Genomic DNA, 26025 nt, shown 5'->3' on the forward strand with positions numbered 1-26025 from the left:
GGCTACGTATTGGCAAGCCCACTAACAATTGTGTTCTTGCAATTGAATTAATGACTGTGTTGGCAGTCTGAAGCCCTTTTATGACCTTTAAAGCCTCTAATAGCTACAGTTTGGAGATTTTATCCACAGACTTTCTCATCCAACTCTTATTTCTGGTGACGGTGGAAGATAGTAGGGTCAGGTAGGACACCACCCCAACCCACTTAACAAAATGTTCTTCCTGCCTCTTACCTCAGACCAGAAAATTCTGCCATGGCATAATTAACTTTCACTTTTGTTCCACAGTCCACTAAATGTGTGGATTATATTTTCAAATACATTGAGAATATTGTAGTGGACCTGGACAATCTGGTGACCTATACTCACAAAATAGATGGTACACTTAATTGAATAGGAGCCAAATGTTCATATTTCAAATGCAATATTAACCTGAAGTGAATTTATATTCAGCTAGCTGTTGGAGAGGTGGTGCCCTTCATTTGAGTGGTAAATACATATGGCATACTGTACTTAAAACATAATTCAAACTTGATAGTGTATGATATATTTTACTAGCATGTACTGAAGATCTGAAGTAAGTTTGCAATTTGCATTTATCATATTTTATATTTTTTGTCCACTTTGTAAAGAAATCCAATTAGCTTGAAGCTCCAGCACAGCAGATCTTCAGATTCAGCACAAATTATAAATATTCAATGTTCATGAAACACATCAAATTTAATAGATGCAGATCTGACTTTTGCACATTGCGTAACAATTATTTAGTCTTTAGTTGCACTTAACCAAACATGGCAGGGAAATGTGATTTGCAGCAGATTAAATAATTAACCTTTATCTTCTGACAATGACAATGGTTCCTTTCATCCTCACTTTCCATCTCAGCAGCCTTTGCATTCAAAGGATAATCGTCTGCCATTTCCACCATATCCAGCAGGATGGTTCTACCAAATGCATCTTCCCATTCTCCTCTCCACCCACATCACCACGCCCCCACACCCCCCACTTGGTCAACATTGTGCAGGGACCATTCCTTTGTGACACCCTGTCACTGCTAAGAAGGCGAGACCAAATGCAGGCTGGCTGACTGCTTTGTAAAAAACATCTCTGCTCTGTCTCTAAGAATGATCACAACCTTTCAGTTGCTTGCTATTTCAACATACCACCCTGCTGTCATGACATCATTTCTGTTCTAGTTGAAATGCTCCATTGAAGCCCAATACAAGCTGGAGGAACGACACCTCATTTTCTGGTACTTTTCAGCCTTCAGTGCTCAGTATTAAGTTCAACGAGGCCATAGATGTGCATGTTAGGTGTATTGGCCATAGCATCCAGGGATGTGCAGGCTGGGTGTATTGGCCATGGGAAATGCAGGGATAGGGTAGGGGGGTTGTGTCAAGATGGACTGCTCTCTGGAGGGTCGGTGCGGACTCAATGGGCAGAATGGCCTGTTTCCGCATTGTAGGAATTCTATTCTATTCTGACTTCGGTGCATAAACACTCCATTTTGATTGCGCCTCCCTCCATAAACCCCTGTGTACTTTTCCATGGGCTTTCTTTCATAGAGCAGACCTTTGTGGTAATATTGACTGATGATTAACACCTATACTGCATCTATATCCCTCACTCATACCACTATCACTTCCTTTCATCTTTTGCACTGGGCATACTCACCATCTGTTTTAATTGTTCCTCTAACCCATTTGTCAACAGCATAAAAACTATTATCCTCTAGCTCCCTTCAGTTCTGAAGAAAAGTCATATTGAACTCAACTTAATTCTGTTTCTCTCTCCACAAATTGTTGCTAGATTTACCGAGTTTGTCTGCCATTCTTTTTTTTTTGTTTTTATTTCAAACCTTCAGCATCTGCAGTAGTTTATTTCTGTTTGAACCTCCTTCTCAGATCTCACTTCTGCCTCATCACGCACTCTCTTCTAACTTCCAAGTTGCAGTTGATGAAAACATTTATCTCTTTTCATCCTCCCATGTGAAACCAAACCACAACCATATTCTTGCACCTTTCTTTCTTGCAATAGTCAAGAGGAGCAACCTGGTTATGATTAGGCAGTGGAAGAACAGCAAGGAAGCAGAGATAATCAAAATGCACTACCATTCAAGTTCATGCTTCCATCCACCAATTCAGATACCGATATTTTGAGTCCAATTTTCTTCTCCTTTAGAGTTGGTGAATCAGATCTAGAGCCAACTCGCACATTTATTTGTCCTTCTCACCATCTCAGCAATTAAGTGATGGGCGCAAAGGTTCATTGGTGACTGACAACCTTCCAGCCATTAAATGGTCACTTAATTGCCACTTAAAGGCTTCAATTTGCCACTTGGCTGATTGCCTGCCTTCCTGCCAAACAACATTGTTTGTTTCCAATTTGCTTCCCTGACCTGCTTACCAGTTTAGGGGTTATCTCCACTTGCCCCAGTCTAGGGTCAATTTGGATAGTGATGCGGGTGACTGATGAAAGTCACATTGCTTAGCTTTGCCTCGCTGATATCCACCTCTCTACAACCCCAACTCTGTGAGATCACAAACAAAATGACTTGCATTTTCACTGATGGATCTTCTGAAGGCTAGCCCTCCAAGAATAGTCTCTAGGACACGCAAGCTGCTGGCCACTAATTACCTGGAAAGATGATATTTAAATGACAGGGCCTGCAATCCTCCAGGAAACTTGCTGGTCAGCTCTTAAGCTGACTGGAACTCAATCTGATGAACCTCCTCTTTGGAGCGCAGAGAGTCAGTTGCAATTGCTAACGCCCACCTCCCACATTCAGATGACAAAATCTTGGCCCTTGTGTAATTAAAAAAGCAGTATAGTGGTAGGATATTTATGATGAGATACAACCCTGAATGGCATACAAAGTGGGGAGAGTGTAGATGCCAGCTTGCTGTAGGACTTGGTTGCACACAAGTTCCCTGGTGAATTGTGTGTAATCATGTCTGATTCTACATTCTTGCACATCCTTAAATACTAACACACACTTTGTGGGTACAGGGCTTGTCCTGGTACATTCCCTGGACATTGCCTTTAACCTCTGTGTGCTCCATGTGAACATGAATTGCTTTCACTGCAGTTTTCAATGTTAATGTTTAAGGATCCCTGTGTACAATGCTATTTGTAGTCACTGACTTGGTCACTTGTGAGAAACGAGTAATGTTTATTGATTGAAATGACTCACATCCTTGTGGCATATAAACAGGCTTCAGATCTCCCACATAGGTGTGACTTAACTTGATCTGACATTGATGATAGGAGACATTGTAACTGTACAAGAGAAAATATATTGTCAAATGTGATGGGATGCATATATACAATATGGCATACATGCATCTATGTGCCCCCAGTATGTTTTCTTTCTCCCTTCCGTCCACGACATCTAGATGCAGGCCTGACCTCTGTGGTTAGAGTGGAGAGTGCATGCTCTGTGGTTGGCTCTGTTGCTTTAGAAGACTTGGCCAGTCATCTTCTGGTGCTTTCTCAGAATGTTCCCCTTTGAGAATGTGTTCAGACCCAAAATGCACAAAGACGCTGTTTTTCAAGAAATTGCTTTTGGCAGACAGTGATATGAAATTTTTGATTGCAAAACTGAAAGAGGCTGGAGAACTCTATGTTTCTATTTTTCACGAAAAAGTGCCCAGTGACAATTTTGATTTGATTAGAAAGAAATATGTGGATATTAAGAAGGACAACTGCAATGGTCATAGAAATCCACTAACCAACTATTGTCTCAGATTAAATGCTTACAACTCAAGTACTCCCAAGAAAGTCTTCATTCTGTAAATTTTATCATCTTTAGAATCATAGAATCCTTACAGTGTGGAAACAGGCCCTTCTGCCCAACAAGTTCACAACGATCCTCACAGCATCCCACCCAGACCCATCACCCTATACCCCACCTAATCTACTCATCCCTGAACACAACAGGCAGTTTAGCATGGCCAATCCACCTAACCTGCACATCTTTGGACTGTGGGAGGAAACCGAAGCACCTGGAGGAAATCCACGCAGACACGGGGAGAATGTGCAAACTCCACACAGACAACGCACGAGTGTGGAATTGAACCCAGGTTCCTAGTGCTGTGAGGCAGCAGTGCTAACCACTGAGCCACCTTGCCACCCATCTTTACTGGACGTTATCCGTTTTTAACTTTTTGCCTGGCCATGTGTGTGTGTAGGAGGGTTAATTCGGGAGTTCATGATAATAGAAACCCTGTTTAGAAATGTGCAAATTTTGTTTTCTCAGAGCCAGTTTGGTTTGTACCTATGCACTTTTACCAATGCTTATGATAGAAAATAAACAGTTTTAAGATATTTGTTTAAATGAATATCAAAAATAATGGATCCATATTAATTTAATAGAAAACATGCCTGTATTTAGACTTGACTATTCCAATGGTCTCAGGTCTAAAATATTAGAACTACACTGTCCAATGTATCAACAACTAGCTACTTTGAAAATCTGGTGTGGCTAATTTCATTTTTGACTCAGAAATTAAAAATGAACAAACAATATTGTTATTAAGCATTGGATCTCAATAATCATAATTGCATGCAATATGCATTTTGTGTATTTTAACTATGTTACATATTTATTGATGGAGTGGCAAATTGGAAAGCAGAGTGTATGTGTGTGTTTTTGTTTATTAATTTTCTGTGAGTTTTTTTCTTGGTTATTGTTTGTTGGTTATCTTTTAAACTGGTGTGTAACAGATGTGAAAAATACTAGACTGCAGCACCATGAAAACATCGAAAAAATTGTATGGAGTGGAGCTGATAACATGGACAGCTCTAATTGTTTCCAAAACCAAAATATTGCCTGTGCTGTTTATTTGAATTATTCAGTAACTTGAGTAAAACAGCTTGAGTGTCGGTAAATTAACTGCATGCATCTTTTTGTTTGACATTAATATTATATTATTATAATTATAATATTAAACCAAATTGCCTGAAAAATGAACTACCAGACAATACCTTATGTTTCTTCAAGTGCAAGCATCAGCCTAGTCAAATCTGTGTTTGCTGTGCCAGGTTGCTCTTCAATAACAACATGATCATGTTACAAGTTATATTAGGGCTCTGGTGAAGTGAAGAATATAATCTCAGGAACCTACTCTTAATAATTCAAGAGAAAAACAGCGGTATTTGCTATTTTATTATTTCCAGTCATGCATCTCCCTACAGGTACCTTTTACCTTTCAACCACTTAAGTTTTACCATAACTACAAATAAAGCAATTCCTAAAATTTTATATAACAGAGCCACAGTGTCAACAAATACACATCAAGTCATGATAGTATTTTGTTTTTATATTACTCAATAATGAGCAAGGTAACCTATTTAAACCTTTCTTCCTCGAAAATTATTATATCAGGTAACTTAGTTATCCATAAATCTCCATACTTTTGATGTGTATCCTTTGTGTGATCTTATGAATCTCAATACAGGATCATGTTTGGGAAGGGTGGAATAAGGAGTATAACATAACATTTTGCTCTTTCATCTTCTATTTTTGATTTGGTAATAACAGAAAATAAAATACCTTTCTTGTAAAAGCTTTTATACAAACTATTTATATTCTACATATTTACAATTATAAAACTGGCATTAGCAAAGATGTTAAGAAGAGGTTTTATCATTGGAATGGGAAGTTTTGTTGTTTATTTATTCAGTTAAGTGTTCAGCTCGATTCAAGTCTTTTAGCTTTTGGCCACATGATGGCAGACTTTGCAACTATTTTGAAGACACAATGCCTCAATTCGTTATGATGTCTTACTGTTATCTTATATTCCCTTTGGACAAGTTCACTCATTAATATGTGGATATGGGGCTAACAAAATTCAAATTATTTTGACAACTGGCATATAAGAAGAAATCCTCAGGAATTATTTCCCTCCAGATTCAAACAGGGGCATTCTGGCATGGCTGAAATTTATAGATGTCATGATAATACTGAATGCTGGAAGATGCATCAATAACGGTATTTAAGAGATTTTAATCATTAGTCATTGAAATGTCCTGTATCTGAATATTGCTCCCATTGGGAAAATCAAATTGAAAGAGGCAACAATGTATTATGATTATTGTTTTGAATTTTGAAACAAGATGTGGTAAATGTAATCCCGATTTACAGTGAGCTTGATGGGAATGAAGAAATTCGCTCGAGCACAAATGTTATTGGAAGTTGTAACAATTTGCCAATAACAGGCTTATTATATCCGATCTTTAATCACCTGATCTGTGCTAAATTGGGAATTGCAACATTGTTAGTTAAAATTAAAGTGGATATGTTGCAAAAGCAAGATTATCTTGTATGGGAACGTTAAACTAATGCAAAATACACAATACCACATGTTTTGAAAACACATTCTACTTTTGAAAAGACTTATAAAAACTCTGTTTATTTAATTAATGTAGTATAATGAGATGTCAGGGAAGCTGGATGGTTTTAAATTTGCAAACTACAATGTCTGATTTCTGACAAAAAGAATGCACATCATAATATATATGTCATAATTTTTGTGCAAGTGACAATACGAAGTTAAAAAGGAAATAAATGTGTTCTCTTTAAATGTTGTTACCAGTCAACAAGTATTAACCTATATAGCAGTGAAGCCAAACAAAATACACATGCATATGCACAACTGGAATTCTGACTTTTGTTTAAGTGTGCTAACAGGTCAACGTATTCCCAAAAATTGTTTAAATATGGTTCCTTTGAAAATAATCCTGGACCTGGCACATGAATTTCAAATCCTTTTTGCCAGTCATCAGATTCATAATCTCTAATGTGCTGTTTCTGTAAATTTCTTGCAGCTGCCCTGGTACTTCTGCACTTCCACTAACAGTGGTATTTAATGCTGGGTTTTGAGAGTTCTGGACTATTAGCTTTGTCTTCAGTATATTGAGTTTTCTTTCTTTTTTTCCTTTTTAACGAGTTTCTGATTTTATTCATCGTCCTCTGGTTCTTTCTGTAATATAGGCGTTTCTTGCTTGAGGCACTCTCTGAAAAAGTTGAGGATAGCACTGTACATATGATGCTTGCTTTTTTCAGCTGTAATAAAATGGCCTTCATCTGGATAAATCTGTCTCATAAACAAAATAAAAGGTTAGTGAGACATATGGCAAATGTTATTTTAAGTATACAATAGTTAACTTTAACCATAAAGATATATTTTAACTGCGCTACTAATTATGAGTATTACAATTATTGGTACTTAGTTAGACAATTGTGTCAATTGAACACATTTTAGATGTATCATAATTACATAAATGATTGTCAGTGATAATAGCAATTGTTGATTTGATATGACATTCTTATTGTCAGTAATCATGTATGAATTAGATTCCATTTAAAAGTTATTCAATGGAACTCATCTTGTGCTCTAAACAAGGTGAGATGTGGAAATGTTACTCTGTCATAGCCATAAATTTATATGACTAAAATAGCAGCATTTATTATTAGAAATATTATTTGTTCTGACTTCTAACCACTTGAAATTAAATACAGGCTGTCAAATTCCAAATTAGTGTCGTCACACATCATGATTGTCACTCAAATATAACCAGAGTTCAGATGCTCTTTTACTGACTTGTTATACACTGAAGGTTTGTAACTCGAGGAAAGGCCCATCTTTATTTCCATGGCATTTTCATCACGGGTTCCATTACCTTCCTCCTGGTGTTCATATGCCCAAGAATGTTGATTCTTTCTAGTCTTCATCAGGTTAATTAACTGTTGCCTGGTACTCAGTGTTGACTAGTGACAGGTAGAAGCATCTACTGTGGATCTGAAAATCCAACTCTATTGTTGAATATAGGTAAGCTTGATCTTTAGCCAGATTGGAATGAAATAAGGTGAGTATTATAATGGCATGAAATGGATGTCCTCTAGGATTCAAAGACAATAAGATGGGTCTTTAAACAATGCTCTAAAGCACTAATTCATTTAGTTACCTCAACCTCTAGATTTGTTGCACTACCATTGCAAATATATATTAATTAGAAATTCAATACCTGTAGCGTATAGTTTCTTTCTGCTTTCACCAGGTGTTGTATCAGCTCTGCTGTGTGCTGAAAATGTACATTTGCTGCAAAAAAAAGTTACACGCTCGATTACTGAAAATTAAAACGGGCTTTTACTAGTTATTCATCAAGGCAGATCGCACCAAATCTTAACACAAAAGCTGTTTTTAATTAATCTCCATTCATTCTACACCTAATTGTTTCAAATTTGTAGTTATTAAGGTCAAAAAAAGAAAGATACAACTCTACTGGATAGTGGTTGTAAAATATATTAAAAACTTCAAGCCTGTCAATCACCTAGCTGCCATCTCAATCCGAATGAAGAAATACAGAATATTTGTATCTTGGGTTATTTTTGATCCAGTTTCCCATTAGCTGCATCTGCTTTTTTACCAAAGCAATTATCTTTCATCGCTACTCACAATCTTCTTCACTGGTCACTCCTTTTAGCATATTATTCAAAAGATTCAATTCACTAATATTGTTACAGTTTCCAGCTTCAACTGCTCTATTTCATACATAGTATGAATCCCATCTCTCCAATTAAGTCATAAGATATAGGAGCAGAAGTAGGTCTTCGTCCCTTTGAGTCAGCTTTGCCATTCAATAAGAACATGGTTGATCTGATAATCCTCAACTTCTCTTTCCTGCCTTTTCCCTTACTGATTAGAAATCTCTGCCTTGAATTTATTTAATGACCTAGCCTCAACAGAGTGGAAACTGATACATACCATGAGGTCTTGCTCTGTATGGATTGCTCTGAGCATAGCCAACCTGTATTCAACTATTCACGCTTTTTGATAGCACCCATTCAGTATTTATCTCTGTCCTAACTTTTTATCAACTCCTTTGCTTACCTCCAATCTTTTCTCTTCCTCTCTTTCAGCATTGTCTCCATGTATCTACCTTCTACATTCACTTTCCACCTCACTAGCCTCCGCATCCAAAGGATCATAAGCTGGCACTTCCACCACCTCCAGCAGGATGCTATTACCAGAATATATGCCCCTCTTCACCCTTGTTAATATTCTGTAGGGACTGTTCTGTCTTGGACATCCTAACCCACTCTAACAACTCCTTACACTCCTATGGCACCTTTCCACGCAATCATTTGCTTCCTGCCTACTCAATATCCAAGGCCTCAGGCACACCTTCCAGGTGAAGCAGAGATTTATGTGCACTTCATTCAATTTTGTCCACAATGTGGTTTCATGTATACTGGGAAGACAAAATGCACACTGGGCCAGTGCTTTGTGGAACACCTACACTCTCTCTCTAGAAATGAGCCTGAACTTCTTTAGCTGACTGCCACTTCAAGAAATTACTATGTTCCCATGCCAACATTTCTTTCTCTTCCTGTTTGCCTGCCCTATTGCCTATTGAACATATATACTTGTGTGCTATAGGTTTCTGTAGTCTTTCTCTATTTAAATAATATTCAGCTTCTCTTCTTCCTGTCAAATTGCACAACTTCACAATTTCCCATATTATATTTCAATTGCCTATATTTCTCTGCTTTTAGCTTGTTAGTACCCCTGTGTGTGGTACCTTATCAAACATCATATATTGACTGCTTGCTCCTTGCCTTTCCTGCTTATTGCCTCCTCAAGCAGTTGTTAACAAACTTGATAGGCATGATTTCTCCCTTATGAAGCCATGTTGACTCTGCTTAATCATATTATATTCTCTATTATATGCTTTCACACTTTCCAAGTAATAGATATTAAGCTGACTGCCTATAGTTAGCTTCTAGGGGGTCAATTACTTTAATTGGCTGGATGGCTGGTTTACAATAAAGAATAATGAGGTAGTGACAGTTCAATTCTTGCACTGGCTGAGGTTACTATGAAGGACTCCCCTCACTCAAGGTGCGGTGACACTTAGGTTAAAGCACCATAGTTGTGTCCGTCATGACAGAGCAGCCCTGTGGTCCGCTAAGACCATGGTGTAATTACTTCAAGTTTCCTACTTTTTCTTTCCCTTTTAAAATAAAGGGGCTGCATTGTTAATTTTCCAATCCTCTGGGAATTTTCTAGAGTCTAAGTATTCTTTGAAAATCACTACTAGTGTATTTGCTATTTGTAAGTACTTCCTTTTATACCTTAGGATACATTTCATGAGGCTCAGGGGTCTTATCAGTCTTTAGCTCATTTATTTCCTTATTAGCTTTTATTTTCTCTAGTGATAGTTTTTGTATTTATACCCTGTCCTCCTCTTTGTCCCTTGATTATTTAGTATTTGTGGAATGCTGTTATTGCCTTGTACCATGACGATTGATACAAAGTATTCATTCAACTCCTCTGCCATTTCCTATTTCCCCACCCTCATTCTCTAAGGACCCTATGGTCGCTTTGGTCTCTCACTTCCTTTTTATATATTTAAAGAACCTTTTGCTGTCTGTTTTGAGATTACTTGCAAGTTTACCCTCAAAGTTTAATCATCTCCCTCTTTTATGTTCCCCTTTGGGTAATGTTTTGATGGATATTAAAACATTTGCAATCCATGTTTTACCAGTAATCTTTGCCACATTGTATGATTTTATTTCAATTTGATACTAACATCAGGTTCCCTGGTTAATCATGGTTGTCTTTGTTGAATACTTCTTTCACACTTTGATATATCTTTGTTGTGTGCCATGAGCTATTTTTTTAAATGACTGCCATTGTTCCTCAACTTTGCTGCTAAACTCCTTTCCCAGTCCACTCCAACCAACTCTGCCTCATTCTTTTGTAAATATCCTTATTTAAGTTTAGCTCATTTGTTTCTAACACAAGTGTCTCTTTCTCAAACTGAAATTTATTTTGAGATAATTTATTAAACTTGTCTCATTAATCATCAGATTTTTTATATTCACGTTGTTAGTTTTAAGAATCTTGTCCTTTTATTTCCAATCATTCCAGTACCCCTGCTCCATCTTTCACGGAGTTGATACTAGAAGAAAACTGCAATCTACGTTGCGCAATTCCAAAGATAAATATTAGTCTTATTCTCTATTAGAGGCCTTTGATAACATATCACACAGTACACTCATAACATTTAACGCAAACAGAGTCAGGGACAAATAGCTGAATGGGTTATAAAATGGGTAGAAAGCAGAGGGTTGTAATAAAGGATAATTATTTGGACTGGAGAGAAATAGAAAGTAGTGTCCTAAAGAATCAGTGCTAGAACCAATGTTATTTATATTTTAGATTAATTATTTGGATTTAGAATTAAATAATGCTATCAAAGTTTACAGATAACAAATGATGATGGGCAGGTTATAATTGACACTAAAGATGAATGTAATGTTCTACATGGAAACATTTGAAAATTTTTAGGCAAGGTAGGTAAGTGGCAAATGGACATCAAGACAGATTTAATGTGTGCTGATTTACTTTGGTAGAGAAAACAGAGACATCACCTAGACCTTAGAAAATAAGGAATGGATTAAGAAGAACAAATATGATCTAAGGATGCAGGTGAACAAATTATTAAAAACAGCCAAGCAGATGAGCAATACAATAAAAAGTGCCAACAAACATTCAGATTTGTAGAGACAACAAATTCGAAAGTAATGAAGTTATACTGAATCTGTATAGGACACTGGTCAGACTATCATTAGAGTATTGTACGCTGTTCACAGAAATCTGGAGAATGAGCAAAAACAGGTTTACAGTATAATATCAGAACACAGACTGCAGCTATCAAGAAGGATTGAACAAGTTCAGGATATCTTCTTGACAAAACAGAATGATTAGGGATTATTATGAATGAGTTGGATAGTCTAGATGTGGTCAGAATATTTCCACTTGTAGTTGAATCCAAAACTAGGAGCCATAAATACAAGTTAGTGGTCAATACGGAAGTAAGGACAAATTTCTGAGGTTAGAACGTGAAATGTGTTGAGGTCAATAGCTCTAATGCTTTCAAAAGCCACCTTTAAGAGTACATGAGGGGAAAGGTAACAGAAAGATATGCAACGGCTATGATGAGGTCAATATCATGTGAAGAAAGTCATGGAATATAAATACCAGCACTGACAATTTGGGATGACATACATGTTTTTCTTGTGTAAATGTCTTGTAATTATTGATCTAAAGTTTCCTTAACTCTTTCTGCTCTATCTTCCCCATGGCCTCCATGAGTAGTCCACACCTCTCACAACAAATTTAAATGTTGTGTATGCATTTCCTCATATAAGTTGATATTCATGTTTCCTCCCTGTTGAATTTGTCAAAAATGCAACCATATTAATGGAGTTCTATTTTTTGTATTTCCTTAAGATTTGGTTTACTTGAATAATAACTTAATTGAGCTTACTTTTCTCCCAGGTAAACAACCAGAGGTGCATAAACTTCCCTCTCCATAGTTCAGATGTCTCAAGCTTAGCTTAGTCTGGTTTTAGTTTAAGATTGTGCTACTCAATCTGATGTTTCTTTTTGTTTTAAAAGTATAGTTCTCCAAAGGTCCAGAATTTCCCTTTCGGTGATGGGCTATCTATGGAGAGGGAATACTTCGTAACAATTTTAATCAGCTGCTAATCCATTGCAAATTTCACCCACAACATTTTTTTGCTATTCAGACTAAATTTAAAGTGGTAATTCCATTCCTGAAACACTGGGAATGACTGGAACAGACACTTTTAAATGACTACAACACTTTGAGAATGGCAACACCTTTCTGCAAATATTACTATTGAGCAAGGGGAGGTGATGGCTTCGTCACAGTGTCACTAAACTAATAATTCAGAAGTCCAGGCTAATGCTCAGGGAACATGGGTTCCCCTTGTAGAATTTAAGTATCATTAACTAATAAATCTTCAAGTTGAGGGAGCTCAGTACATTATCGCAAAAATCAAAGTTGAAGCATTGTGACACTTATCCAGTCAGAAGTGTTAAATGGATGATCTATCTTGGCTTCCTCCCGAGGTTCCCTGCAGATCATAAGCCAGTGTTTAACCAATTTATCACACTAAATGATATCAAGAAATACCAGAAGAATCAGAAACTCACATTTAACTTTAACACTATTCTCTTGCTTTAGGGTATTTGCATAAACACTTTACTGTTTTAACATTCCTCTTTTCCTTCCTCAATTTATGCTTCACTGTTGTCCTTTAGAATTGTTCTCCTGTTCATTTTACTTTGCTTTCTCTCTCTCCACTTTCAAAGTTCTCCTTAACGTTTGGCTTTTCAATTGAACTTCCAGTCATCACATTCTACCTCTTAAGTCCCACCACTTTCCATGTACCTGATATCTATTCTACCCTTTCCTTTTTCATTTAAAGTGCCCTGAGATGCCTTCTTGTCCACGAACAGCACAACAAATTAAAGCTGAAAACAAAAAAAAACACGCTGGAAATCACAGTGGGTCAGGCAGCATCTGCGGAGAAAGAGCAAGTTAATGTTTTGAAATGTGTGCTCAAGAGGGTGCAAAGATGAGACACTCCATGACAAATAATATTGCTCGGGCAAAGACATAACTCTAGAACTTTTTATGCAGACAGGAAGATTGACTAACATCCCCAACCAGGTCCATATCAAAAGATGACAGCAGAAATCTGAATGAACCATCAAAACTCTTCATAAAAATAGCCATGGCCAGTTTTGATGCATCAACATGTCCTTTCTTTTGAGAAACTATTATAATAAGATTGGGTTTTGCTGCAGAGAGAGTTTTTTAAAAAAATGTAGCAACATTCGAAATAAGGACTGTAAGATCATAAGAAATAGGAAAAGGAATAAGCTGTTTGGCCCCTCGAGCCTGCTCCACCGTTCAATAGGAACATAGCTGATGTAATATTCCTCGCATCCACTTTTCTGCCCTTTCCTCCTAACCCTTGACTTTTCCCCAAGAATCTATCAATCTCAGCCTTAAATATACACAAAGATTCTGGGCACATGGATCTCTGTGGTAAGGAGTTTCAAAGACTGTCAACTCTGAGAGAAGAAATTCCTCCTCATCTCAGTCTTAAATTGGCCAGTTATTACAAACGTTGACCTCTGATCCTAGACTCTTCCATTAGGAGCAACGTCCTTTCAGCATTTAATGTACGAAGCCCCTGGAGTATGTTTCAATGAGATCACCACCTATCATTCTTCTAAACTCCAGTGAGCAGAGCGCCAACCTGTTTAGCCTTTGTTCTTCAGACTATCCCTCCATACCTGGGATCATCCTGGAGAGCATTCTCTGAATTGCCTCCAATGAAATGATAGCTTTCCTTAAATAATGGGACCAAAACTGCTCACAATACTCCAGTTGTGGTCTCACCAGCATCCTGCAGAGTTGCAGTAAGACATCTCGACTCCGACCCTCTTGAAATAAGGGCTAACATTCCATTTGCTTTCCTGATGACCTTCTGTAGCTCTGTGCTAACTTTCTGTATTTTGTGTATAAATACCCCAAACACACCTTTTGTGTTATAGCTTTCTGCAGTTTTTCTCCATTTAAATAATATTGTATTCTTTCATTTTCCTTTCCAAAATGAACCACTTTGTATTTTCCCACATTATAATCCATTTGCCCACTTAACCTATTAACATCTCCAGTCGTGGAAAATGTAGACCAGAAGGTCAGATGTTTTATTTCCATGATTGCTTTGATTTACCATCTCTCTGTCGATTAAACTTTGTTTTCAGCCAGAATGGAAGAATATAGGTTGACAATTTAATGACTAGAAATATTGTAGTCCACACTAACTTTGCCTTGACTGAATCTCTGCAGAATTGTTGAAACGAAAAAATGGCAAAAGTCGTTTTCAAATCTTCTTCTAAAGTGGAAAGGTGCTAAGGCCCATTATAACACCTGAATATGACCCCAGTTGAGCTCAGCTAGTATGATACAGTGGAAATCAGAAGTAGAACACTGTTTACTTTGTATAGCCAGAATTTTTGCCTGTGAGTCAGGTGCACAGGGTCAGAAGGATTCAAATTCAAATCCATGAATCTAACTTTTAGGAATTGCTGCCCAGATATCAAAGTTTTAGTGATGTGGGATACAGGCAAGCTACATTAGACCTCAAGATGAGTAACTCTGGAATAAGACTAGAGGCTGGTCCCAGGAAGTTTTTTTTAAGAAAAACCAAACAATAAAACATAAGCATTTCTCCAGCCTTTGCCACTCAGTATCACCGATGGGAGTCCACACACCAATTATGCCTTGCACCCACTCACCATAACCCCCAATATCCATTCCAACCTGAACCCTTCTATTCACCAACCATGGTCCTCATGTCACCCATGCCCCTTTCTAACCCTCATGGTCTTTTATACCCCTTTGCCAACTGCGTGTTAAATCACACTAACCCATGCCCTAACGCACCACACTTTGTCCTTTCATCTGTCATGCCAAATCACCAAGTATTCACCATGGGAATAACCAATGCAGAAATGAGATGAATTAAAATTCTATTAAAGTTCTAAGTACCTATTCCAGACTTCAATAAATTTACAAAAAAAAGTGTCTTCAGAAAGCCGAATTACTACAATCACATTCCTTCCACAAAATAAAACCTATAATAACAACTTTTCATTCATGTGTCCAATTTGTATTAACAACAAACATTGCAATTCATTTAGTTTATTATTCAATTGTGTATGACTGGAAAATCTTTGCATCATTTAAGAAAAGATGTAATTCCATAGGGATTCTCCTGATCTGCACTATCTTTGGTGGGAGACAAAGAGAGGTCCCAATGAATGGTATGAAAAGTTGCAGATATTTGTTTGTTGTTTCACTTGAAGCTTTGTTAGTCTACTGGGAGGTCAAAATCTTCTTCTAATGCTGATAAAAGAATGAAGTAGTAGAGAAGAAAACAGCATAAGAATTAAGAATTATAAGAACTGAGCGAGACCATTCAACTCTTTGACTTTGCTCTGTTATTCAACAGATCATAGCCAATTGGATTATTTCCTAAATTCCAATTTTCTGCCTGCTCCATAACCTTTGACTTTCTTGTCAATATATAGTCAATGATGAGGCTTTCTCTGCACCACTAGTGACTCTCTAAGGGAAGAAATATTTTTTCATCTCTGGCGTACATACACACTATCAAATTTTAACTTACACTGAACATCAGCTGGAGGCAGGGCCAAAGAATTGCCTGTGAATATGGCTCCCTAGTGAAAGACCAGGATTGCGGAATCGGCAGCTAAATGAATAATTTAACAGATCATTGAGGAAATGCAGTTTGATAGCACTCTCGATGACATGTTCTGTCACTTTGCTGTGGGTGGAGAGTGGTTTGCTTGGGTGGTAATTGGCTGGGTTGGATTTGTCCTATTTTATGTGAACAGGACAACGTGCGTAACTTTCCACATTATTGTATAGATACCAGTATTGTAACTGTACAAGAACAGTTTGTCTAAGGGCAAAGTTAGTTATGCAGCACAAGTCTTCAATAGGAATCAGAGGTGATGGTATATGTTGGTATCAATGATATGCAACAAGAATTTGGAGAGTTAGATAGTAGATTAAAAAGGAGTACTACCAAGGTTGTAATCTTTGGAATACTTCTAGTTACATGGGCGACTGAGTCTAGGAATAGGGAGAAAGGTCAGATGAGCATGTGGCTAAAGAGGTGACGCAGGAGAGAGGGCTTTAGATTTTTGAATCATTGGGACAGCTTCTAAGGTAGGTGGGATCTCTACAAGCTGGAGAGGTTGCACCTGAATTGGAAAGAGCCCAATAACCTTGCTGGCAGGTTCAGCCTTGTTGTTGGGGAGGTTTTAAACTAATTTGACAGCAAGACGGCTCACAGAGTAGATGTAAAATCGGGAACAAGGTATAATCCCATGTAGAAAGAATGCTAGGACAGTCCAATAGGCGGAGAAGACAGCAGCAGGATAAAGTGCATGAGGTGTCCAGAAAGCTAAATTAAATCTATTTTAATGTAAAGAGCTTGACTGGCAAGGCAAAGAAACTTAGAGTTTTGATCAGCGCATGGGAATATGATATTGATGTAATCACTGAGACACGGTTGAAAGAAGGGTGAGACTGGCAGCTCAACTTTCATGGCATAGATATTATAGGTGCGATGCAGTTGGGGAAGTGAGTGAGGTGGGAACATTCTAATATTGATAAAGGAACTCATGATTGTAGTACTGAGGGAGGACGGCTTAGGTTTAAAATAAGGCCATCCTGGTAGAGCATCGAAATAAAAAAAAGGGGGCAACTACCTTGCTAGGATTATACTGCAGGCCTCCCAACAGTCAGAGGGAGATAGAGGAGCAGATGTATAGGCAAATCACAAAAAGCTGGGAGGGAAAGCTGGTTATAGTTGTAGGGGATTTCAACTTTGCTAACATTAATTGGGATCATCTTAGTGTGAAAAGATTAAACAGGGTGGAATTTTTGAACGGCATCCAGGAGAGCTTTTTGAGCCAGTACATAGATGGTCCTACAAGAGATGGGGCAATGCTATGCCTAACCTTGGGAATGAGGCCAAATAGTGGTTGAAGTTTCAGTGAATGAGCATCTTGAGGATAGTGGCCGTAACTCTAAGTTTCAAAGTCATTATAGAAAGGGATATGGATCATGCAGAAACTAAGCATCTAAATTGGGAATGACCAGTTAAAATGTCATTAGACAGGATTTGGCAAACAAACTAGGAGCAACTACTTGCAGGTAAAGTAAGAGTCTTTGAAAAGTGGTATGATGAGAATTCAAAGCCAATATGCTCTCCTAACAGTGAAAGGCAAGGGCAGCATATTCAAGAAACTGAGAGTTTGATAAAGAAAAAGAAGGAAGTATATGTCAGGAACAGTGCATTAAAAACAGAGGAGGCACTTCAAAAATATAAATAATGTAGGGGGTAAATAATGTATAAATAATAAAGATAAATTAGGAGGGCAGAGAGGGACCATGAAATATCCTTGGCAGGTAGGATTAAGGAAAACCACAATGCATTTTATAACTATATTAAGAGTAAAGGATTACCACAGAAAGGGTGGGACTTATTAGGGATCAAAGGGACAACCTGAGCGTAGATACAGTGGATGTGGGTGAAGTCTTAAATGAATACTTCTCATCTGTATTCACGGAGAAAGACCTTTTAGCTATGGATTTCAGATGGGATACTGAGGCTCTAGATTAATAAGGAGAATGTATTAGATGTTTTAACAGCATAAATGTGCTGATGAGAAGTATCCCAGGCTGCTTTGGGAGGTAAGGGAGGACATTGCTGGTGCCCTGGTGGATTTATTTAATTCTTCACTGGCCACAGGTGAAGAGATGACTGGAGGATAGCTCATGTAGTTCCTTTGTGCAGGAAAGGCTGCAGGATAGGCCAGCTAATTGCAGACTACTCAGTTGGATGTCAGTGGTCGGAAAATGATTGGAAAAATTCTGAATGACAGGATTAATCAATAATTATTTGTTAGAGGGAGATGTTCTCTGACTAATTTGACAGGTTTTTGAAGAGATGACTGAAGATATTGATGATGGTAGTGCAGTTGATGTGGTTTATGTGGACTTCAGTACGGCTTTTGACAAGGATCCACATGGGAGGCTGGTCCAAAAGGTCCATGGGATCCAAAGTAATTTGGCAAAACTGGATCCAAAATTGATTTGCAAATAGGAGGCAAAGAGTGATGGTGGAGGTGGTTTTTTTGTGATTGGAAGCCTGTGATTAGCGGTGTATCACAGGGGTCAATGCTGGAACCCTTAATGTTTGTTTTGTACATTAATGACTTGAATATGAATGTGGAAGGTGCTCTTAGTGAGTTTACAGATGACATGAAAAGTGGTGCTGTTGTGATAGTGAGGAGGATGGGCTCAGGCCACAGTCTGATACTGATCAGCGAGGAAACTGAGCAGAGGAGTGGCAGACAGAATTTAATCCTGATAACTGTGATGTGATGCATTTAAGGAGGGAATAACATATACAATGACACTCATGAGTTTGGTGTACAGGGATCACTGAAGATGTCAGCACAACTAGACAGGGTGGTGAGGAAGGCATACAGGATGTTTGCCTATATTAACCAGGATGTAAAATATAGGAGCAAGAAAGTTTTGTTACAACTTTATAAAACATTGGTTAGTCCACAGATAGAATACTGTGTGTGGTTCTGGTTGCCACATTTTTGGAGGGATGTGATTACATTGGAGTGGGTGCAGAGGAGATTCACCAGGATATTGTCGAGAATGAGAGACTGAACAGCCTGGGTTTATTTTCCATACAGCAGAGGAGGCTAAGGGGGGTACTTGATTGTGGTATAGAAAATTATGAGAGGCATGGAGACAGTAGATTTTGAGAATCCCTTCCCCACAGCAGACATGTCTAAGACCAGAGAACATAAGTTTAAGGTGTGGAGTAAGTGGTTCAGTGGAGATCTGAGAAAAAAAAACTGACCCACTGTATGGAATGTGTTGCCTGAGATCGTGGTGGAGGCAGGTACTCTTGCAACTTAAGAAGCATCTGGATGAGTATCTAAAATGCCAGGGAATTGTAGGCTATGGACTAGGTGCAAGTAAATGTGGTAAGTGTGACTTGGTCCTTGTTTGTCAGTACAAACATGGTGGGCTGAAAGGCGTGTTTCTAAGCTGTAGGAGTCTATCACCCTATGTCCACAATGCTGTGAGGGTCCTCAGACTTTCCAATATCCAGTGTTTTTAGCATTTTAGATGGAGTGAATTGAATTTGTTGAAGACTGACATCTGTTATGCTGGGAACCTCAGTTGAAGGCCAAGATTATTCACTCAGCACTCTGTTCACGTGCATGACAAATCTCTGTACAGCAAACCACCCAGTCTCATTTTTTCACTCTTTCTGCCTAACCTTGTATGTAAAGCATATCTGGAACCCAACAATCTCAACAATTACTTGGGACTCTGGAGGCTAGCAGTCTAACCACTTTAAACACAGATGCAGTTGCCATTGTTTCTAAGTGTGAAAACCTTACATCTTCATTCCAACAAAACATCTAGGGCCTCCCTTTAATCTTTAACAACCACCTTGCCCAAACCCACTGTTAGACAGACAGACTTCAGAACAGGTCACAAAAGCTTCTTTATTTTACCTCAAATTGAAGAAACAGTCCCAAAACATAACAATGTTTATAAATCTCATATTTATAACACTTCTGCTATTAGTGAATGGAAGCATTTTCCTTGTTAAAATTATTGCAACTGAGTATAACCTTGACACCTATGTCAAATCTTCCTTCAATCTTGCTTTGTTCCAAGGAGAACAACATCTGCAAATTTTGATATTTGTGTGGTAAGAGACAGGTGAAAAATATTTAAATTCTACAGAATTTAAGCAGGTGCCTAAGATAACCAACACAGTGTCAGAGATTAAGAGAGAAAGGGAAGTAAAGTAACAGAGAGATATAAATGGAGAGGCTAAAAGATGGATAGATGTAGCCATTCTGGGGATCTTTGTGCATGTGTCATTTGTTACTTCGACAAAATTAAGACATGTTCAACTTGTTCAACATATCCAAAACCTTGGATACAAAAATGACTCTAATATCATCATTTTGAAGCCACTATCCAAACACCTTGTAAGATATTTTGGGGAGATAGCCAACAGTGTATGCTCGAATATGAGAGACAGGCTGCAGTAAGTCTTACCATCAGCAGTGCCGTGTACAATCATGAAACTCTCATCTTTGATTTCATTAACATTTTGTAACACACTAGATTCCTGCAATAAAACAAAAATTGAGTTACTAACATGAATGTTAAGCACAGTATTACTTGATTATTTATATTAAAACATAATTATTGCTTCCAAATACACACACAAAATTAAAAAAAAAACTATAAGGGAATTAGCTGTGAAAAATAAAATAAATGCTCATCTCCTTCTTGGGTGGAGTTTCAGCAGACCGGGCTTTAATCTGGAATGTGTATCCATCCCAGCCCCAATTAACTATGCTGGATTGAAGCTGATTGTATAAGTGCAGTGGGCTCCTGGCAGGAATTTCAGCATGATGAGGAAACTTGTGTGTGTTGCATCAATATCAAGATTTTTTTCAATTATATTAGGAAGAGATCATGGTCTGTAATGTAAAAGTGTTAGGGACAGAATTAAATCCAAGGAGAAAGGATAATGTCTTTTTTTTCACTTTAGGAGCTTGGGGCTTTTATCACTGCTTCCTGGGATCTATTACCACCTTTGAATTGGCAGCATTGGGATACAGTAGTAGAAAACAGATCAGCTGACCATATGACCCATGGATATTTGCATATATAGGAGGCAAAGAACTGTCCTGTACCAATCTGAGAGATGTGATTTAAACATCTTGCTTGGCATGGTCAATACAGTATGGAGCTGGAGGAACACAGCAGGCCAGGCAGCATTAGAGGAGCAGGAAAGTTGACGTTTTGGGTCAGGACCATTCTTCAGAAATGGAGAAGTGGAAGGGAACTGGGAAATAAATAGAGGAGGGGTAGGGCTGGGAACGTATGTGGGATGGTGATAGGTGAGTGCAGGTAGGGAGTGGTGGGGATTGGTCAGTGGGATAGGTGGGGCTGATAGGTGGGAGAGAAGATGGACAGGTTGTGTCAGGTCAAGGAGGTGGGGATGAGAGGGAGGGTTGGTCATGGGATGAGCTGGGGGTGGGGAGATTTTAAAACTGGTGAATTTCATGTTTAAACCATCGGGCGGTAGGCTCCCAAGGTGGAATATGAGGTGTTGCTCCTCCAGTTTGCAGGTAGTGTCATTGTGACACTGGAGGAGGCCCAAGATGGACATGTCACCCAGGGAGTGGGACAGGGAGTTAAAATGGTTGGCGACCGGAAGGTATTGTTGTTGTCACGTACAGAGCACAGATGCTCAACAAAACGGTCTCCGAGTCTACGCTTGGTCTCACTGATGTAGAGGAGGCCATATCGAGAGCAGCGGATACAGTAGACCAAGTTGACGGATGTGCAGATGAACCTCTGTCTGATATGGAAGGTTTGTTTGGTGTCTTCAATGGAGGTGAGGGGGGAAGTGTAGGGGGAGGTGTAGCACTTCCTGTGATTGCAGGGAAAGGTGCTGGGGGTGGTGGGATTAGTGGGGAGTGTGGAGAGGATGAGGGAGTTGCAGAGAGAGCAGTCCCTTTGAAAGGTAGATAGGGATGGGGAGGGAAGTATCTCTTTGGTTGTGGGGTTGGATTGTAGGTGGCGGAAGTGGTGGAGAATGATATGTTGGATGTGGAGGTTGGTGGGGTGATACGTGAGGACAAGGGGGATCCTGTCATTATTTTTGTTGGGTGGAGGGGATGTCAGTGCAGAAATGCCAGAAATGCAAGAGGTGTACGGGAGTGGAACACCCCACCTTGAGAGCAGACGCAGCGGAAGAATTGGGAGTAGGGGTTCGCACTCTTGCAGGTGGGTGGGTGAATTCACCAGTTTTAAAATCTCTCCTCCCCCGGCCTCATCCCATTTCCAAGCCTCCCTCTCATCCCCACTTCCTTGACCTGACACAACTTGTCCATCTTCTCTCCCAGAGATAGAAAGAACCGCTGATGCTGGAGTCAGAGATAACACAGTGTGGAGCTGGAGGAACACAGCAGGCCAGGCAGCATTAGAGGAGCAGGAAAGCTGACGTTTCGGGTCGGGACTCTTCTTCTGAAGAAGAGTCCCAACCCAAAACATCAGCGTTCCTGCTCCTATGATGCTGCCTGCCCTATTGTGTTCCTCCAGCTCCACACAGTATTATCTCATCTTCTCTCCCACCTATCTGCCCCACCCATCCCACTAACTAATCCCCACCACTCCCTATCTGCACTCACCTACCACCATCCCACCAGCCCCACCCCTCTTCTCTCTATTTATTTCCCAGCTCCCTTCCCCCTCCCCATTTCTGAAGAAGGGTCCCGACCCGAAATGTCAACTTTCCTGCTCCTGTGATGCTGCCTGGCCTGCTGTGTTCCTCCAGCTCCATAGTGTGTTACCTCTCACTCTAGCATCTGCAATTCTGGCTATGTCTTACTTGACATGGTGATTGGTCTTAAAACCTGGATTTTTAGGCATTCTCATCTACATCCTTTTCAATTTTGGGTGGGATTACGTATTGAAATTCTATTCTAAAAGTGAAATAATTGAATCAACACTCAAAATGTATAAAGAACTCACTTGATAAATGATTTCATCTCGTGATGGTAATCCAAGATATCGTTCTGTAAATGCTGAAGCTATATGAAGAAAAGTTAATTTAATCGACGTTTGTATGGTATCTTCATCTTTGTGAAGCAATGTTGAATAATAAACAGTAATTGACTTGAACCCTCAGCGTTTCCCATTTCGCTCAGTAACCTATTAAGAGGCCAGTTTTGAGGTATCAATCTTTGCTATTTTACTGAATCATTAATTTGTGGCTAACAACATGACTGAACATTAAGCTTGATTTAAAATAAAATTTAAATCCATGGACTGATTTCTCAAGAGGCAGTACTAACGTGCCATCTCGTTCTGTGCTAATCAAGACACGTTGAGTAGCATTTGAATGCAACCTCATGCTAGAAAAGCAACAGGGCAAGAACAATATAATCAAGGTTACATTAAAAGAATCTATTATTGCCATATTCATTAGCCATTCTCACTGCAGTTATTAGTCTGGTATGAAACTGCAATTTTACTTCCCATCATCAATATGAACTGAATAATGGTTACAAAAGAATCCACAGAAAATGGAGAAGTTAATTATTATCCAGCTTTAAAATTTTACAGTTGCCATTTACTTGCAATTTAAATTCATGATTTAGAAAGGTGACACGCCAGCTAACTCTAGGTTAAAGATGTAATGAAACAAAATACCCTCTGTAATTTTGCTCATTTGCTTTGCCTTTGCGTAGATGAATGAGATTTTACCTCGTTTAAAACCCATCTACTCGTACAAAGTTAAATGTTTTTATGTCAGTGGTCAAAAGATGTGGGAGGGGGCAGCAGAGTCTGATATAACACAACCATGGGTAGAGTGATGAGTGTCTGGCTGAGAAATTAGCTCATTTTCATTTCAATAAATAACCTGTGACTGGATCCATTGAGGATTGTTCAGCATATCATCAATTGTAATGGCAGTTCAACAATTACTGTCCAAAAAAAGGTGTTGAACAGTCAATAGGAGAAGAAGATAAATGACTGACATTCAGAATTTCTCAAGACAGTCATGAACATACACTCTTATCTGAAAGCAGAAGTTATGGTACATGAAAAGGTGTTTATCACTTTCAAAAACACATTATCTGTGGCTTATCAACTCCAATTTATTAAATTATCTCATGTTCTTGAACTCATAAACTCACAAAAATCAAGGAATTTGATTTCTCTAAGATCTAAACATTTGTTCACACAATTTTACACAGTTATACATAGGGGAATCAAGGGTTATGGGGAAAAGGCAGGAAAGTGGACATGAAGAATGTCAGATTAGCCATGATCCTAATGAATGGCAGAGCACACTTGAGGGGCTGAATGGCCTACTCCTTTTCCTATTTCTTATCGTCTTATGTATCTCCATAAAATCCCTATGCATGTTTCCTCTGTGAGCACTCACATAGATTGAATATTCTGATCTTTTGACAGCAAGCAAAGTAAAAGAAAAATCATTGAATCAAAAGGTGAGCATTTGCAAATAATTTTTATCAATGTTAACTAATTTTTTGGCAACAGCATCCAAATATGCAGATAATTAGAAAGCAAAACTGATGTTTCCATAGTATCATCATACAAATGTGAGGGCACACTATTGCTACCTCTCCAATAAAATGCAGGGGAACATCTTGAAAACACATATCTTCCACAAAATGAACAGAATTTATGCCTCAAGGCCAAGCACAATGGATGTTCACTGCATCATTAGAAATCCAGAGATTGACTCATCTCTGTCAGTACACACTAGATGAGCAGAATAGATTTGATAAATAATTGTTATGAGATTGCTTGAAATTGATTTGCTTGGTAGCTTCAATCCACACCAATTGGTGCACCAGTCAAGAGGATTCAAAGATTGAGCTGCTGCCATACTAACAATAGTCCTCGGGTAAGCAGAAGCTGGTGATTTGGGAAGACTGCAGGCCAGAGTGAGTTGGGAAGGGATGCGGTCATATCTGGAAGAAGATCATCAGTTCAGGAAAGGGGATATTGATTGGTGTGCTCAGGGAGTACGGAAGCCAGAATAAAGAAGGATCATTCTTGTTTCACTCCACGCCAGACTTGGTTGTATCTTTTTCGTGAAGATTTTTACATTGTAGTGGCACAATTTAAGGGCCAACTGCTGGGTGTCAAGGCAAGCTGAACTTGAACCCTTGCATAAGATTTAATATTCTGACAGCTGGCATCTAGTAAAGCAAAAGAAAAACTACTGAATATTTATTCTGGTTTCAAAGAGGTGTGGGGCTCATTATTTGCATAGGCAATGAAATGTAGACTAAGACCAATGTCGGGTACTGATGATATTGAAATGCATGTTGGACAGAAGTACGTTGACCACTGATATACACCAATGTAAAACAATGGTCAGTATGTGATGCAGATAAACAATGTAATACCATTCCTTTTGAGCCATTGAGAAAGTTGAATTCAAACCCTAATGTTTTGTCTGCCATAGTAAAGAACCAAAATAAAACTAGAGATTTGTCATTTTGGATCTGTTGGTAAGGAATACATCTGAATTGTAGCATTGAACTAATTACTTGAAATGACTTATGATTTTTGTTGTTTACTTACCATATAACTTCCAGTCGGTAATTGGTGCTACTGCAACTCCACATTTGAAGATTCTGTCAGTGGAACTAAGAATCATGGAAGTGACATAACCTCCATATGCCTGTTAAAATGAGGAAAACCTTAAGAATTTTTACAAGTTTAGTTTTTAAATGTTTTGAGATTAAATAACAAGATTGTGAATAACTTTTTGAAGACATTATTAGTAGGAAAAGCTCATTTTAACTCAGATCTTAAAAGTACAGATTTATTTTGAAATAGCTGAAGACATTATAAACAGTGAGGGGTCCTCACGGAAGTAAATTGGATAAACTTACAATTTTGATTAGGACGGTAAATTATCAAAAACAG

General features: G+C 38.5%; 1 protein-coding gene across 1 annotated transcript in view; it reads right to left on the reverse strand.

Annotated features, from left to right (window-relative positions):
* Positions 1-6445: 6445 nt before the first annotated feature.
* LOC109928671 (inactive dipeptidyl peptidase 10-like) overlaps positions 6446-26025 on the reverse strand; it is a 618050-nt gene continuing 598470 nt past the window's right edge. Inside the window, exons 19-23 of the mRNA XM_048599233.1 lie at positions 25678-25777; positions 23086-23144; positions 20593-20665; positions 8026-8099; positions 6446-7094 (exon numbers count right to left, since the gene is read on the reverse strand). Of these exons, the coding sequence (XP_048455190.1) occupies positions 6957-7094; positions 8026-8099; positions 20593-20665; positions 23086-23144; positions 25678-25777 (444 nt within the window). The 3' untranslated portion in view covers positions 6446-6956. The remainder of the gene's footprint in view (positions 7095-8025; positions 8100-20592; positions 20666-23085; positions 23145-25677; positions 25778-26025) is intronic.

Source organism: Rhincodon typus, chromosome 7, assembly GCF_021869965.1.
Source record: "Rhincodon typus isolate 14 chromosome 7, sRhiTyp1.1, whole genome shotgun sequence".
NCBI classification, from domain to species: domain Eukaryota; kingdom Metazoa; phylum Chordata; class Chondrichthyes; order Orectolobiformes; family Rhincodontidae; genus Rhincodon; species Rhincodon typus.